This window comes from Nyctereutes procyonoides, unplaced genomic scaffold (genome assembly GCF_905146905.1).
Source record: "Nyctereutes procyonoides isolate TBG_1078 unplaced genomic scaffold, NYPRO_anot_genome, whole genome shotgun sequence".
NCBI classification, from domain to species: domain Eukaryota; kingdom Metazoa; phylum Chordata; class Mammalia; order Carnivora; family Canidae; genus Nyctereutes; species Nyctereutes procyonoides.
The window spans coordinates 10,179,902-10,197,518 of record NW_026575125.1 but is presented as its reverse complement, the minus strand read 5'-3'; the positions used below and the strand labels follow the sequence as shown (position 1 = coordinate 10,197,518).

General features: G+C 43.6%; 2 protein-coding genes across 10 annotated transcripts in view; one reads left to right on the top strand and one right to left on the bottom strand.

Moving 5' to 3' along the window:
- Positions 1-2,391, bottom strand: part of OFD1 (OFD1 centriole and centriolar satellite protein) — a 55,896-nt gene extending 53,505 nt beyond the window's left edge. The window contains exons 1-2 of the mRNA XM_055338648.1: positions 2,201-2,391; positions 1,857-1,955 (exon numbers count right to left, since the gene is read on the bottom strand). Of these exons, the coding sequence (XP_055194623.1) occupies positions 1,857-1,949 (93 nt within the window). The 5' untranslated portion in view covers positions 1,950-1,955; positions 2,201-2,391. The remainder of the gene's footprint in view (positions 1-1,856; positions 1,956-2,200) is intronic.
- A 245-nt stretch (positions 2,392-2,636) lies between these two features.
- TRAPPC2 (trafficking protein particle complex subunit 2) lies at positions 2,637-14,577 on the top strand. Of its 9 annotated transcripts, none has more exons than XM_055338629.1 (8): positions 2,637-2,731; positions 3,134-3,335; positions 4,282-4,347; positions 4,987-5,100; positions 8,603-8,714; positions 11,660-11,808; positions 12,287-12,368; positions 13,476-14,577. In XM_055338629.1, the coding sequence occupies exons 5-8, from the start codon at positions 8,622-8,624 to the stop codon at positions 13,572-13,574; spliced, it is 423 nt and encodes a 140-aa protein (XP_055194604.1). In that variant the 5' UTR covers positions 2,637-2,731; positions 3,134-3,335; positions 4,282-4,347; positions 4,987-5,100; positions 8,603-8,621; the 3' UTR covers positions 13,575-14,577. The 9 variants fall into 9 exon arrangements, with proteins under 9 accessions (XP_055194604.1, XP_055194602.1, XP_055194603.1 ...); XM_055338627.1 differs by having other exon boundaries at positions 4,929-5,100; XM_055338628.1 differs by lacking the exon at positions 4,282-4,347.
- Positions 14,578-17,617: the final 3,040 nt, after the last annotated feature.

Sequence of the window (17,617 nt, the reverse complement as noted above, 5' to 3'; positions counted from 1 at the left end):
TTCTATTAAAAGACATCTTAGGGGCAGCCCCGGGTGTCTCAGAGGTTTAGTGCTGCTTCAGCCCAGGGCGTGATCCTGAAGTCCCTGGATCAAGTCCCACGTTGGGCTCCCTGCACGGAGCCTGCTTCTCCATCTGCCTGTGTCTCTGCCTCTCTCTTGGTCTCTCATGAATAAATAAATAAAATCTTAAAAAAAAAATAAAACACATCCTATACGTTAATACAACACCCCGGGGAGAAAAATGGGCAAGAAACATGAACTGCCAATCCACAGAAAACATATGAATCACCAGAAAATATGTGCATCCTCAATAATTAAAGGAATCTTAAAATAAAGTTAAAATAAAGTTTTTCCAGTGTTTAAACAAAGTCATGACAATACCATTGGAGAGATAAGCATTGTCAAATTGCTGGTAGTATACTATTATAATCTTTTTAGGACAAGAACCATATACTGAGAGCCTTAAAAAAGCTCAGGCCTTGAGTGGTTCAGTCGGTTGAGCGTCTGACTTTAGCTAGGTTCATCTCAGGGTCCTGGGATTGAGCCCTGCATTGGGTTTCACGCACAGTGGGGAGCTTGCTTCTCCCACTCCTCTGCACCTCCTCCTGCTCTCTCGCTCTGTCTCTCATAAATAAATGAAATTTTAACAACAACAACTCAGGCTTCTAAGTCAGTAATGTCACGTAACCTATCCTAGGCAAAAAATGAGAGATGCATTAAAGGAATGTGTAGACCTGAGTGTAACGTAAATCTTCAACAGGGGACTGCTACATAAATTACCCATACGTTCAAAGACAAGCCTGGTGCCACTGAAAATGAGGATTTCAAGGAACTTTAAAGGATACAGGAAAATCAGATTATACAGGAGGGGTACCTGGCTGGCTCAGCTGATGAAGTGTGGGACTCTGGGTCTCCATCCAGGCTGTGGGCCTGAGCCTTTTATTGGGTATGGAGATTACTTAAAATCCTGGGGGGGGGGGGGGAGTTACTGTTATGCCATTTACTGTTTATATTAGGGATGATGTTTCTCCACGTCTTTCCACATTTTTCAGATGAATCTGAAGGTTTTTTAAGTTACGAAAACAATGGGAGAGGGAGGAAGGTTTTTAAAAAGCTCAGTTTTCGTTGAATTTTTTAAGGCAGGGAGGGGCAGAGGGAGAAGCAGAATCTTAGGCAGGTACCGGCCGCAGTGCAGAGCTGACACTGGGCGGAGCCCACAATACTGATCAGGACCTCAGAGGAAACCAAGAACCAGAGGCTCAGCTGACTGAGCCACCCAGGCGCCCCCTTAACATCTTAAAATGTACTTTTGAAACCTATCCAGTAACAAAAACATTTGAGCTACTCTTACTCCTTGGTGTTGATACAATGTATACTAATGCTTGCGGCCCAAATGTTTATACATCTGAATACATTTTAAAGGAGTTTCTCATTTCCCAAATTATTCTACTGTAAATAGTACACCTAATGTTTTCTATATGCTGTCAAAGTCGTTCATTCAAAAGTGAGTAGTATTACAAACCTATTCATTCAAGATTTGCAAGCCAGATTTATAAACCAAGTCCAACTCTACTAGAATATGTTCACTTTACGTGGCTATCCACTACTACCTTATTATCAGTCCAATAAGCCTATTACTTAAATATGTTATTTTAAGACCACTCAAACCCTAGACCATTTTCAAGAGTTTTGTGCTCCAGAACAGAGTTACACAGGAACATAAAAATGTAATTCACCAAAAACAATCTATGTCATACTCTTTTTAAAATGCAAGAGCTAGGTGTATTTAAACGTTGGGTGCCTGTTACAGGTTAGACTTGCCTAAGTTCTGTAAAAGATATGCGTAAACCTCATACCTTGAGTGTGTCCAGTATTCCCCGATCCTTAAACGTCTGGTACAGCTTTTTTCGCAGTTCATCTTGACTCAACACGTCGGGTTTGGAGGGCATTGTGGTCTGGAAGAAAAAACGGTTACGGGTTACCTGGTGGGCAGACGCAGCGCGAACTTCTGAAAACAGAGGAGTGGCCTCCAGGGAGGGAAACTCTAGGAGGCCGATCAGGGGGAAAGGAGCTATTACGAAAACAAACAAGAGGCTACGTTTCCGCCGCTCCCCGAGGAGGGGCCAGTGTATCTACCCGGGCCCTGGGGTGTCGGCCTCCCACTGCCTCCGACTCCCCCCAACCCTGCATTATATCCTACTTTGGCCCGAGTTAACACCCCGCCGGAGCTGCAGGCTCGGGAAGAGGTGGAATCCCGGCCTCCGGAGCCCAGTCTCCGCCTGGGGGCAGTCGAGGAGAACAAGGAAGCCGAACTCCGCCTCTCACTGTGAACTAGGAAATGTAGACCATTCGCACTTCCTTTCTCGGCGGTCCATGGGTAGGCGGAGTCGCGGCCCACAGGAGACTTTCCCACGCGCCTCGGGGGCGGGGACCGGTAGTGAAGCAACAGAAGACAAACACGTAGGAGCAGGAATTCGCCGCGTTCCGCATTGACCCCGCCTCTCCCCGAGGCCCGCCCAACCGAACGGCCCAAGCCGGGAGTGCTACTGCGCACGCGCCGTACTCGGGCCGGAAGCCCCTCCCTCCTCTCGCGAGACGCCAACGCCGGACTCTCGCGAGATGCCACCGCCGGACTCTCGCGAGGATCGCTCGGGGAGTTCCGACGGTGGCCGCGCGGCGCGGGTCGGCCTTGGGAAGTGTGGCTGTTCCCTTTGTCGGATTCTCGCCGCAGGTAGGAGATGGAGTGAGTAGGGGGCGGGAGCTTCCGGGGACATTCCCTGCCCCGCACGCCGCGAGTTGTGTCTCAGCGTCTCCAGCCCGCCTGAGGGCAGCCGGGTCGGACCTGGCCAGTCCCCTTTCGGCTGATCTCATCACAGGCCACCCCGCCGATGGACATCGCGTTTCAGCCCGCAAGCGTCAGCCAGCTCAGGGCCTTTGCTTCATTTAGCCTTTCATTAGGTCGTTCATCTAACTGGGGGCTTCTTAAACTTGGCTGCAGTATTCTTTGCAGCTGGAAAGTTCTTCATTGACGCTATCCTGTGATGGGAGGGGATTAGTCCTCTCACTGGGGCCTAGCCTGGTAGTTCGTGTGTGTGTGAGAAAGTGCCTAACATTGACCCGAATAAATTCCCAGGTAACCTCTAAGGAGCAGCCCTGAGCTTGATCTCTGGGCAGTTTGGAAAAAGTCTGTCAAGTCCAGCGCTAATTACTGGGCGCTCGCGTAGGTACTGCCGTTGGATCACAGCCCGCTTTCCTGCTACAGACCGTTGTCTCCGTCTTATCAGCACCAGGTCCTGGCCGTCACTACCAGTTAAATAGAAACTGGCTCACCAGAGGTAACCTATTTGCCATCCCTGGTCCAATTCCTTTTCCATTAGACAGTCTACACTGTATCTCCCCACCCCAAGAAACACCTTCCTCTCCCCACTCAGTTCCTTCAGTAGCTCTTCCCAGAGCATTCCTTACTACACCCAGTTCACAGTTATTAATCCTTTTAAAATAAGCTTCCCAGGGCAGTCTAGGTGGCTCAGCGGTTTGGCGCCTGTCTTTGGCCCAGGGCGTGATCCTGGAGACCTGGGATCAAGTCCCACCTTAGGCTCCCTGCAGGGAGCCTGCTTCTCCCTCTGCCTCTGCCTGTCTCTGCCTCTCTCATGAATAAATAAAATCTTAAAAAAATATATAACATAAGCTTCCCAGAAGGAAGTGTGTTCCCTGGCAATAGGATTATTTAAGAGCACATTATCTTAATGCAGGCCAGAGTTGCCATTAGCTTTCTGCCCCCTTTTAGAGCTTGTGAATAATGTAAACTTTGGAATCTTGTAAATAAGCTGCTCTGAACCTACGTTTCTCATCTATTGTACAGGGGTTTTTTTTGTTTTTGTTTTTGTTTTTTTTTTGTTTTCTTTTTAAAACACGGGACTTGTTTTTGCATTCTCTTAAACTATCTTGTTACTTTCACTACGTTCTCTTAGCCTGGAAAAGTTTTTGAATCCTTAGTGTTGCCTTCCAGTGTCTTGGCTACCCGAACATATTATCCTTGCACAGGAGAAACTCTCCCACTTATAGACTCAAAATGTTGAACAGGACTAGGTTAAGGTCAAGCTCAAAGGTTCCCTAGAGACCCCATGCTGTCAGCTGACTCAGAGAACCTTAAGTTCCCTGAGCATGCAAGTCAGGTAGGAGTGGTCCCTCACTCAAATAGCACGTGATGCCTGCCCTGCCCCGCCCCAGCTCTGAGGGTACCAGGATCTTAAATTCAAGCTACCCATCTCCACTTCTCAGGTAGATACCAGGTTCCGTCGTAAAATTATTTGCCATCTCCTGGATTTCTCTTCCAAAGCAGACAAAGTAAGTTTGGCAATACTTATTCTCACATAACTGGTACTTTATGAGTGAATAACCACTTACTGTTTTTGTCTGGGGATTCAGGTTAACGAAGTTAATGTAAAATAAAAGCTCCTAGCAGGTTATCTGACTGGAGACTGGCATTAATGCGTGTTTCTCTTGGGGTTTTAATTTATTCCAAAAGTTGTCAATTACAGAAGAGAAGCCTTTGCTTCTGAAAATAGTAACACCTCAGATGGTGTAACTTTTGTTCCTGAGATTTCTCATGTTGCTGATTAGTATACAATCACATTTGTTGATCCAAAATAGAAAATATGTGGAGACCTGAAGGCCCGTATTTATTGGGAGGGTTTTTTTTTTTTTTTTTTAATATACCTGTCTTCAGGTTCACAGTGTACCTAACTTTGTTTTTGTCACAGTTGCTATTTAAAAATCAGGCTCTTTGAGATAGTTCAAGTTCAGTAGATCTGCATCCTCGTATGTACCAGCTAACCTTTCTCCCCTTTTTCCTGATTATACTCTAAGGCTTTTTTCTTATTTCACACATTTCCATTCATTTTCTGCTTTTGCCCTTCTCATGCCAGCCTCACAGATACATGGTCTCGTTTTGTGTGTTCATCACTAGTTAGCGTCCTCTTTCAGTTCAAGGTAGTCCGGAGCTCCTATATCACCACTTTGATTTCTTCAGTTGTCACGCACTCTCTCAAGCGGTTTCCATCACCTAGCCATCAGAGGCAGCTGCTGTTTTCATCCCAGGTGAGTGTCTTGGCGCCACTCCATTCAGTCAACAACTCCAGTCTCTTGTCATGGAGAGTTTTTTCACGACTGCCTAAACCTCAACTTTTCACAAAGGTGTTGTTAATCACTTCATCAGACTTCATCAGTCAGGCCTCTGAGACTGAGGGCCTCAGCACTAGAAAGTTCTGTGTTGAGGCTACTTAATCCCAGCATACCTCCCACTCCTGTGTTCCAGCTTTCCCTGGCACTGTCCCCACTATTGCTCCCCTCCTCACAGTTCCATTCCACAGGCATGGAGCGCTTATTAGGTACCGAGCTCTGTGGTAAGCCTTAGAGAGGCATGCTGGGAAAGAAAAATACCTACCTTAGTATCCCTAGTTAGCTTCCCATTGATGCACCACTGTCCCCCCCTCCCTTCCTCCCTCCAACCTTCCACAGCACTTTGAAACCCTTGTCCCGTGATAAACGGGACACTCCCTTTGTCCTCAGTCTCCTACACACTGCACTCACCTTTTTTTTTAAACATTTTATTTATTCATGAAAGACACACACACACAGAGGCAGAGACACAGAGGGAGAAGCAGGCTCCACGCAGGGAGCCCGATGTGGGACTCGATCCCGGGACCCCAGCATCACATCCAGAGCTGAAGGCAGGTGCTCAACCACTGGGCCACGCAGGCGTCCCATGCACTCACCTTCTGTGAGTACTTTGAGTATTTCATTTTTTCTCATTCCTACAGCTTTTTCAGCTCTGATGTGTGTTGTCTGCTGCCGTAACAAGGTTGAGTGGCTTAAATAACACAAATTTATTACCTTACATTGAGGTCCACCACGGGTCTTCGTGGGCTGGAATCCAGGTATCAGCAGGAACGTGTACCCTTGTGGAGGTTGTCAGGAAGAATCGGCTTTGTGCTTTCCAACCTCTAGAGGCCACTCACCTTCCTTGGCGCCTGGCCCTTTCTTCCATCTTCAACACCAGCTGCGTTGCAGCTCTGTGACCCTCCTGTCCTTGCACTTTCTTCTGACCTTTCTCTTGGGCTTATCTTCCCTGCCCGCCCCCTTTAAAGACCTTTGTAATTATTTTGGGCACACTTGGTTAGTCCAGGCTCCTCCCCATTGTAGGGTCAGATGGTGAGCAACCTCAGTTCCACCTACAGCTTTAATTCCCCTCTGGGAGGAAACTAACATTCACAGGTTTTCGAGAGCAGGATGTGGACAGAGCAGGGCGTGCTATTATGGCTACCACCGCATGCTAAAATTGACGTGTTCATTTCATCCCCTTTTTTCCCCTTATTTCCTTTCTTGGTGAACAGACTCATCTTGATATTCTTCAGCTTGATCACCTCGGTCAGGCATTTGGATATATCCTTGATTCTTCCCTCTTCCTCAGTTCCCCAGGCTAATCCATTGCCAGGTTCTGTGTCGCTCTGTCCTCCACACTTGGAGACCTAGTCTTCTTTGGAGATACTTGAAGGGCCGCTATTTTAGGTGATAGGGAAATTGAGCAGACACACACGGCAGTTGCTTAATTTGTATTACAGCCCGGAGTTCTAAGTAGTACTTGCTCTGTGGAGGGAGGGAAGGTAGAAGAGGTTGCAGAACTTAAAAAGCTTCATTGTTACAGAGCCCTACTGTCTGATACAGTAGCCACTAACCACAGGTGGCTACTTAAGTTTAAATTTAAATTAATTAAAATTAGAGTCAAAAATTCAGATCTGCAGGCACAAGAGCCACCAGTGGCTATCACTTTGGACAGTGCAGATACAGGTGCATCCCCTTCCTGAGACACTTCACCTTCCAGTTTTGCCTATAGAATTGAATACTTATATGAGTCCTTCAGCTGCTGTGAAGCCAAATTATTGACAGTTCAGTTTCTGCCCAGCAGGAGCATTTATGACATAACCTTTATGTGGTATTTCCTTCGGTTCCCTTTCTGTTTACCCTCACCCTATTATGACACTATGCAGGCATGGGAATGAGGGCTAGCTTCCTTACATGTGTATTGTTTTCTGCTACTTCTTAAATGTTTGTACTGAAGAAATTGAGCCCTTCCCTTGGCAAACTCCAGCTATGAAACCTATTCCAGTTAATGACATCTTGTCAACTTTGTTCAAATTTAAAGCTCCCGTCCCTCTCCCCCTTGAGAATTTCTTTCAATCTTGAGAATTGTAGCTATTTCTCCTAGTTTTGCGGAGCTTTCATATCATTCCTGCCTGTCTTGTTATTCAGTTTTACTATTTGGGCCTTTTCCTCATCTATCCCTAAGACTCTCCCTGTAAAGGATCAGATGGTCTCTGTCCCAACTGCTCAACTCTGTCATCGTGTTGTTGGGCAAAGGCAGCCTTCAGCAACAATAAAAGGATGGGAGGCCAGATATTTGGCCTGCAGGCTGTAATGTGCCAATACCTGCCCAAAATAACATTTTAAATCCTATTTACCTCGTCATGCCCAAAGAACGTCCTATTTGCCCTTTCTTCCAGTCACGGGCCTTCCATTTCCAGAGTTAAAAGTGCCAGCTCTGCCTTGATGTCCTTAACAAAAGGTTGTATTCATTAGGAAATACATTTCAGATTTTCTGATGGTCTCTGTGAATCAGAAGTTCTAGTGAGGCTTGAAGAGCCCTGGGCTCTGACACACCTCACCGTACATTCTCTGAGATGGTGTACTCAGTTAACCAGATTGCTGCCCCACATGGAGGCCTTAAGAGTCAGCACATCTCCATGTGCATGTGCTCCTCCATGTTGTTCTAGGTAACGTGCTGAGCACCTCCTATGAGCCAGATACTGTGCCTGGTGCTTCACATGCATTATTGTATAATCCTCAAAGTCATTGTAAGGGATCTATGATCGTTACCTCTATTTCACTGAAGAGGAAACGGACACTGGGAGTTTAAGGACTGTGCCTATGGTCACGTTACTAGAAAGTGGCAAAGCTAGATCTGAACCTAACTTTGTCTGATTACAAAGACCCTGTGCTAAAAATACATGCATTCATATATGAATCCTTCTACCCATCCGTCTGTCCATCCAGATTATTGTGCTAAAAGCCATACAATCCCTGATCCCCTTCCAACATGCCTCCCCCACACTTTCTCTTCATTTCCTTAGCAAACTTATTAACAACAGTTTTAACACTTAATGCCTTAGATGTCTTTCTCTTTGGCTTATGGTTTCTTCCATCTTTTCTAGAATACAAAATTGTGTCTTCCTTTCTTATTTTTTAAAGATTTTTTTTTTTAAGTAATCTCTACATCCACCATGGGGCTTGAACTCATGATCCCAACATCAAGAGTCACATGCTCCACCGATTGACCCAGCCAGGCACCTCATGTCTTTCTCATGAATGTTTGAGGAAGCATATCATAGGCTCCTGCATTTGCAGAGACTTAAATTTGTAGCAGATGGTCTTCAAGTAGGAAGAAGACAAAATCAACACCCTTTATTAATTTTTCCTGGTGTTAGTGCTAATAATGCTAACTGGTATAGAGTACTAAAAATATGTGTTATTTTCACTTAACTAGGAGCTACATATTGAAGACAATGTCTGGAAGCTTCTACTTTGTAATTGTTGGCCACCATGATAATCCAGTTTTCGAAATGGAATTTTTGCCAGCTGGAAAAGCAGAATCCAAAGTGCGTATGGAACCTTAAAAAATTCTGTAAGAACTGTTATACTGTTGTAATGATAATAGTGTGGCATTATTTTAGAACTGAAAGAGATCTGGACAGATGAGGTAACTGGAATCCACCACAACTAAATGAGGCTTGCTCTGCAGTCCCACCAGGTTGATAGAAGCTCGCCAGAGAACATCCTCTGAGTTGCTGATTCATCCTTTAATTCAGCACACATTTGGCACATACTAGCAGGATGCTCAGGGTCTGTTCTCGGATATGTAGTTCACTGTCAATCATTCCGAAAAGCTGCTCCCTCAGCACATAGAAACATAGTCCACCTGTAGTGGGCCTGGAAAAACAGTTGTTACTACTGGAAATGCCACGAGAGCCCATTCTGTCCAAGTGAATTACCTTTTTCATCAGAACATACATAATAGGTCCACTTACACCTGGGAGGGTTAAAAGAGACCCTTGCTTCCATGTCCTGCTGCCCTTGAGAATACGGCAGTTTTCAGTGACCTTCTGCACCACCTACTGGCTGCATGGTGCCCGCATGCTGTCCTCCCCAGTGACATCACCCAACTTTTTTTTTTTTAAGGTTTTATTCATTCATTCATTCATCAGAAACCCAGAGAAAGAGGTGGAGACACAGGCAGAGGGAGAAGCAGGCTCCATGCAGGGAACCTGATGCAGGACTTGATCCTGGGTCGCCAGGACCACACCTTGGGCTGAAGGCGGCACTAAACCGCCAAGCCACCCAGGCTGCCCAACCACCCAACTTTCTTGTTGCCAGTAATGGTTCCAAAAAAACAAGCTTGGCTCAAGAACATGCCATTCAGAGTAAACGTAGAATCCTGAGATGAGAATACCTGGGGCCTTTCCACCTTTCTATACTAGTCCATGTTGCTAATAAATTGCTGACAGGTTAAAGTGTGTTTCTCTCAATTCCAAAAATAAGCTTTAATGTCCTTTAAGACAAGAATTGATTTTTGAAATTAATTGTAATGCATAATGTCCAGTGTGTGATGCTTTTCAACTATTTAAATCTTGCCACTAAAATAAGATAGAAATTTGGTTAGGGTATTCTCAGGTGGCTTTGCTACATTTTTTCCACACATTCCTGTGAGCACACTGCTCCTTTAAAACTTTGTATTGAAGCGTCTCTGTAGCAGCTGTTGCTTTGTGGTACAGGGCTACTTACATAGTTTCTGTGGACCTGTGGTAGGCAAAGCTGTGCGTATAAAAACGCTTTGTTGCACACTTTGACCATGGTTCTTTCTCCTGCTACCACTCACCTTCTAAAGCATTTCTACATTTTTCTTCTAATCTCATAATTGATCATCCATGTAAAGTGATGGAAAACACTGCTGTAAGCCAGACACAAAATACATCCATTTCTCTAAGGATTAAATTAGCTTTGTCATAGTGATGTGATGAAGTAAACATGCCTGAACTGTGCAGGGGATTCCAAGGCAACTGGCAGCCTTCCTCCAGCCCAGTCACAAGACAGCCTCCTCAGCAAGGAGGTCATATTAAGTTTCCTTTCCCAGGGCTGTCATCATAGAACACACAAACCGGGTGTCTTCAAGTAAAAGCAGCTCATTGTCTCACCGGTCTGGAGGCCAGAAGTCCAAGAACAACGGTTCAGCAAGCCAGGCCCCCTGTGAAGGTGCTGGGGGAAGATCTGTTCCAGGCCCCTCTCCTAGCTTCTGGAGAAGTCTAGTCTTCACATGGCATTCTCCCTATGTGTCTGTTTCTAAATTCCCCTTTTATAAGTACACTGGTGATACTGGATTAGGGGCTATCCTACTCTAGCGTGCTAAGTACATTTGCAATGACCGGTTTCTAAATAAGGCCACATTTTGAGGTACTGGGTGGGGTCGGGGTGGTTAGGACGTCAACATAAGAATTCGGTTTGACCCATAACAGAAGTGTTCTTTGACAAATTTTTTTTGTTTTTGTTTTTTTAAAGATTTTATTTATTCATGAGAGACACAGAGAGAGAGAGGGGGGCAGAGACATAGGCAGAAGGAGACGGGAGCCTGATGTGGGACTCGATCCGGGTACTCCAGGATCCTGCCCCAGGCCAAAGGGAGGCGCTCAACTGCTGAGCCACCCAGGCTTCCCGAAAATTTTAGTTTGAAATAAAGAATCCCTCAGGACTAAGACTGTTCCAGGTTGTGAATTCCCTCTCCATATTATGGTGGGACAGTCCCACCTCCAGGTATGCCCACGAGGACATTCAGCTCTGACAGGACTGTCTCCCCTTGTTGAGACAGGTGACTGCTCACAGCTGGGGCTGAGCATGGCCTCTGCCACTCCCAGATCCCCCGTCACATAAGCTTCGTTCACCTGAAAGAGGCCTACGCCAAGCCTCTGAGAGTACCGCCTCCTCAGCTGTCTCCACTGCTCATCAAGTGTCACTGGGCCCAGTGAAAAGGCCTGCCCTTTTCCCCTGCTGACCCTGAGATCCACGCCAACATCATTTCTGTGTAGCTCTTCTTCACCACCTCCTTGGCTCTTCAGCCTACCTAAATTGCTGTCCTTTAGCCATAACCACTTAAAGATTTTTTCACATCTTTCTCTAAAAAGATGTGAATGTCTTTAAAGCAGAATCTCTTTTTTTATAACCTACTATTCTTTCCTCATGTGCTTAAATGATTACCAAATTTGGGAACTTCCTTCTTACAAAATTAAAAAAATAATCTATATAGTTTCTTGAACACATTTCATTTATTAAGTCACTGGCTGTTTCTATTTGCTGAGTTTTAGATACCAAATTAAAAAGACTATGATGTAAAAACAGTTAAGATATTTTCTAACCCATGATAGTAATAAATGAAGTGAAAGCAGAAGATGCCATCCCACCCCCAAGAAAACTGTATACAATTTCCAGAATAAAATGCTGGCATTCTTGATGCTGTCTGGAAAGTTGATCTGGTGCTACTCACATTGTCATCCAGGATGATCATCGTCATCTGAACCAGTTCATAGCTCATGCTGCTCTCGACCTTGTAGATGAGAATATGTGGCTATCGAACAACATGTACCTGAAAACCGTGGACAAGTTCAACGAGTGGTTTGTTTCGGCATTTGTTACTGCAGGTCATATCCTTATCTTTTAAATAAAGATCTCTAACTAAAGGTTGGGGTAACAAACTAGAACAACAAAGGACATAGATGCCAGACTCCAAGTCTGGACTTCAAAGTGTCAGGTAAAAATTGCCACTCAGAGAGCTTCAAAGTGTCAGGTAAAAATTGCCACTCAGAGGGCTACTTTTTTTTTTTTTTTTTTTTTTTTTTTTAAGGGGAAAAGAATACCCACATTTTGTTTAACAGATAATTTTAAAGCCAAGTCTCATATGAAACTAAAGTTAACCTGAACCATAAGGTTGATTTTACTTTGTTCTGTAGTTATTTTTTTAAAAAGATTATGTCCTCTTAAAATGAAACTAACCTAACTTCAAACCCAGTTTATATATTCAGCTTTTCCATCACCAAATACAATGCATGTGACTCATTTGAAGGATATTGTATCACCTGACTACTTTTCATTTCTATTAAGATTATACCTTAATTCTTTCACATATGAGATTTATTATGCTTCATGACATAAGACAAGAAGATGGAATAAAGAACTTTTTTACTGATGTTTATGATTTATACATAAAGGTATGGTATGTTCTATAACTTTTTCAATGTGATTGTAAAAGGGATTCTGACTTTGACAGGAAACTGGCCTGTTGCCGTAACTCCCTCGTACTGCTGTTTTCATCTCCTCCAATCAAACAATCCCTGCAAACTCCCTCCTCAGGCAAGTCTTCACTGCCAGGCTACCATGTATTTGACAGAACTCACTGTAGTTACTTTTAAATTGGTTTCAGTTTCCCCCTTTGAGCACAGATGGTTGATCCTATCTGTTAGGGAACCCTAAAAAGAGAAGGAAGCAGGTTACAGAAGGAAATTGCTTCATAATTCAATCTAAAATGTTCTCCATCTACTTTACAAGTAAATTACAATGCAATAAATATAGATTACAAACTGTCAGTTTACCAAGTAGTCACTCAAGGAGAATGGTGCCACTCACATTTCTTGATAATTAGAAAAAATAAAATAGTACTAGGATGTCTATGGTTAAAATGCAGTGCTAACAGTATGTTCTATTGAATGTTTTGTACTTAGACAAGAGTTTTTGCATATCTGCACAGTAATATTCCTAGTCAGAATTAGCAAGTAAAAATATTTAGCCCTGTAAGAGTTTTCTCACACATATTATGATATTACACTATTTAAGAAACTGATCACTTAGCCTTGTGTTAAAAGGACAGTATTAAAAACCTAATTGCTAAAAAAAATTGCTACATAAGTGCAATAATAGCAATGTAGTATACTTTTTTTTTTAAACTATGGGCATATGCTGGATTTTCAGTTTTATGTACCACAGGGGATTGAGCCATATATTTATAATTAATATGAGTACATTACTATTTCACACAAAGGGTGAATCCTGAAAGTTCATTTAGCTTACATTGGCAACACTTATCATACCACCATTGGTTTTGCCACAGGTACTTCTCAAACACCAAGACCCAAACCTCGAGGGGGCATTACTCTTTACCCACGGAACATTTTTGTTGAAACTTAATGTGGTCTTCAGACTTTTGTTTTGGATGTCTTTGATGATTTAATTTAGAACTTTACAATAATTTCCTTCTAGACATCTATGATTTGTCAGCCTTTGTACTTTGACAACCTCACTAATACTTTCTTCTTTCCTAGTTTGCAATGAATCCATTTTATGAACCCAATTCTCCTATTCGATCAAGCGCTTTTGACAGAAAAGTTCAGTTTCTTGGGAAGAAGCACCTTTTAAGTTGAATCTGGAAAAGTTTGGAAATACACAATGTCACTACAATGGGGTATTCTCAGGAATGTGTACGTTGTAAGTAACTTAATTAAATAGCCTGGAAAAGTTTTACTTCTAGTCTAAATTTATCTAAACTTAATGAAGTTTCTTGTATATTTCAAAACAGTACATTCAGTTTCTTATGATTATCAACAGATCAATATTTGCTTGTGAATAGTGTTACTTATAAACTCTTTATAACCTTGAAAATATCCTTATTCTAAAAATTAAGAATGAGCTTTTGACTTTACTCATTCAGATAGTTTGATCTTGATGTCACGATCCAGAACCAAATGTCATTGTCAAGATTTTGCTAGACAGATTTAAACCTAAAAGTCTCTGCAGTAGGGAATGAAATTGATAGCATGTACATGGGCTTCTATACGTCTAGAAATATTGTTATAAAAATCACATAGGCAGTATATATAACACTACTCAAGAAGCCGAAGCAAGCAGCTTTTGCAGTGCCAAATGCCACGAAGCCCCCCTCTGTCAAAGACTGGGAATAGTGATTCTGCTAAAAATCTAGAATCCTAGATCCATATTTGTAAAATGGGAAGCTGGGACCAAAGTGACAGGTTATGTTCTTATATTGCCTTTCCTTCAGACAGTAAACTGAAAGTTAAGTGAACCTGTTGATAGTTCTACTAGTAAAAAGGTGGAAATCTGGAACTGTAAACAAAAGTTTATATTAACATTTGCATTCTTGGCTTTTTTAGGCTGTATACCAAGGGGTGGGGAGTGGCCTCCTGTAACAAGTGGGATCTTACTATAAACTACTAAATGTCCACTTAAAAAACAAGTACTATAACCAGATATTTTCTGTGCTAATTGTGAGCACTCAATTTTGTTCCATCCTGAACAACTTGAGCAAATCATTCCAAGTTTGGTATCAGACCCTTGTGTGAAGTTGGTGTCATAATTGTTTACCCCATTTATTTATTTGATTTCTTAAATAAAGATGCTTGTCCAAGATTGTGGAAGTTCAATCGAATTTTTTAAGTGTTGCTCACCCTGCTACCGCTGTTTTAGTCCTATTTCCCCTATTGAGAGTCTACAAACTATTATCTTAACCCATTTTCCAGAATTCAGATCACCTCAAACTAGGTGCCAGAACTTTGGGAACAGAAAGATACTCTGCTAGAAATCTAGGCGGGGTTTCAGCCAGGCTCACCAGAGAAACCCCAGTGCGTACTTAGCGGATACAGCTTGCTCTGCCCTCAGTAAACACGTGATGCAGAGAGCTGCCAGCAGCAGCAGCAGCAGGTTTTCAGCAGGAGGTTGTAGGGTACCTTGCAAACAATGATCCTCTCCTCCAGGGTGCGATGGGAGCAAGTCACAGAAGCCCTACGTGAGTATGTTACCGTAGCCAAGTACCAAATGGTATGAGCAACTGTGTCTTTGAAGGAGCTTGAAGCAAGCCCAGTGCCAAGTGTGGGTGCGGATGGGACGTCAGATGTGAGCTGCATTGGGAAAACACATGGGCCAAGAAGGGGTGGACAAAAAGCAGCACTGGGCATGTGGATAGGATGGAACCAGGACTGGCAGGAAAGCTAAAAAGCCAGCAAAAGCTTGGATCTGGTAGTAGGTGATGTCACACAAGGTTCAGGACCACAAGAGCAATGGGATGATGTCAGCAGCGCCCTGGGCATGAGGCCCCACTCAGCATGTGTGTGTCAGCACTATGTCAGCATTCCTCAAGGGACCCAAAGAATGCACAATTCTGATATGGTCTTTTACTAGGACGCTTCACTGGTGCCCACGTTTCCTGTGTACATAGAGAGACCGTGGATTTCGGCTCTGCCCATGCTACACTCATATTCTTTCACTTTTCAGGCACAGCAGCCCATTCTGGTTGCCAATTCAGTGGTGACTTCTCAAAATCCACGGACAGGACGCAGGTCCACTTTCTACTTTACACGTCACTGCCCCACAAGCCACTGGTATTGTGAGAGCACTGGTATCCATGCGTCATGATACTAAAGGGAAAGCGGACACACATTTTTACAGAAATGTAAAAATTTTAAGGAACGTCTAGGATGTTTTAACTAATGTTTCACAAGGCGACAAAAACATGACCCCACTGACAGAACTGTACTTTGCCGTCTTCCACACTGCACTTTGTATTTGCTACAAGGGCTTCAGACGTACAGCTGTCTATTCTCCAAGTTCAGTAGTTTGCTTTTTTCTTAACGCTGAACTGTCTCAAAGGCTTTACGTGAGTAAACTACAGAAGCACACGTTGTCACAGAGCCAGCCTGGCGCCGTGTGGTGAGCACAGGCACTGCAGGCGACACTGGGGCCTCTCCTCCCTTAGCGAGGGGTGGCGGGGGAGGGGTGGCCTGCAGACATTCCCCGCTTCTGCTGGCTTCCTGGGGACCTTGCAGCTGCTTCCACGGCTCCTGCTACCTCGGGCGCCAACTGCTTTGTTCCCAACTCTTGTTTTTTCAATATTTCTCATCTTTGTTTAGGTAACACGAGCCGATCAAAAGATCTTTTACTTCCTAAAAACACAAGTCCGATCTGCAGCTACCTTTCCCTTCTTGTTGAAGAGCTTTTCCCATCAGTTAATTGTAGTCTCTGAAGGCCGAAGTGATTGTCAGGTTTCGTTCCTCCTTAGTTGTCACATTTCAGGACTGTGCTTGGTCAGCTAGCCCGTTCCTGGATCACCTGGAGTCACGGTGTTAAAGAGGATTACTCTCCCCACCAGCCTGTCTTTTTACACACATGAAGATCGGTTCCCTTGACCATTTTTTGCCTCCTAGCTCTAGACCTCTTGAATAGCAAGGAATCCCTGAGTATTTAGCTGAAAAAAGGTTACTGAAAAGCTGCTTGTTTTTTAAAAAACCAGCAAAGTATGTTTAATCTATACAAGAACCAAATATACATTATGTAAATACCCACATATGTATTATGGGCTGGTATGTGTCCCCAACTCATGTTGCAGCCCTAGCCCCCAGTCCCTCAGAATGAGACTGTATTTGGAGACAGGGCCTTTAAAGAGGTGATTAAGAAGAGCCCATTAGGGTGGCCCTAATCCAATCTGACTAGTGTCCTCGAGAGAGGAGGAAATTTGGGACAGAGACGTGGTCACATGATAAGGTGGTGGGGTGCTGCACACAGAGGAAAGGTCATCTGCAAGCCATGGAGAGAGATCTTAGGAGAAACTAAACCTACCAACACCTTGATCTTGGACTTACAGCCTCCAGAGCTATGAGAAAAATTTCCACTGTTTAAGCCACTCAAGTCTGCATTCTGTTATGGCGGCCCTAGCAAACTACTACAATATGCTTTCCTTACATACTAAATATCTAGCTTGATACCTAAGAAACGGACACATGCTGCCTCCAGGGACAGGAACTGAGTGACAAGGGTAGAGATATGTCCCTTATATCTTATGATTTTGAAACGTGACTCGTCTATTCAAAAAATGAAAAATTTACTAATACCTGCTATTGAACCTGTGGGAAACTGGCACTTTCGTATACTGCTGCTGGATGGATGTGTGTCACTAGAGAATGGTTTGAATAAATTGGTAAGCATCCATACAAGCATCCGTACAGCTGAAAAATGAGGTAGATATACTATAATGGAAGTATGTCTACATACATTAAGAGGAAAGAGCAAGTCACAAAACAATGGGCACACTTTTGATTGAAAAAAACAAAGCAAATCCCCTAGAGAAGAAAAAGAATATATAATATACAACAACCTGTTAGTGGATTCCTATTTTTTTTTTTAAGACTTTATTCATGAAGGACGCAGACACACAGGCAAAGGGAGAAGCAGGCTCCCCCGCAGGAAGCCCGATGCGGGACTCCTTCCCAGGACTCTGGGATCATGCCCTGAGTCAAAGGCAGATCCCCAACCCCTGAGCCACCCCCGTGTCCCCGTTTTTTTTTTTTTTTTTTTTTGATGGCGGATTACACTTTTGGGAGGGGGGAGAAATTGATTATAAATAATAAAAACAACTATCTGTAATATGAGAATATGAAGATTTAATTTCCCCAAATTC

What these genes read in the sequence shown, in the direction of transcription:
- TRAPPC2 (XM_055338631.1), top strand. Translation starts at nt 8,622, where the DNA reads ATGTCTGGAAGCTTCTACTTTGTAATTGTTGGCCACCATGATAATCCA. An exon ending in TTTGTTACTGCAGGTCATAT is followed by an intron (nt 11,809 to 12,286) that starts CCTTATCTTTTA and finishes TCTTTCACATAT; the next exon opens with GAGATTTATTATGCTTCATG. An exon ending in TTTATGATTTATACATAAAG is followed by an intron (nt 12,369 to 13,475) that starts GTATGGTATGTT and finishes CTTCTTTCCTAG; the next exon opens with TTTGCAATGAATCCATTTTA.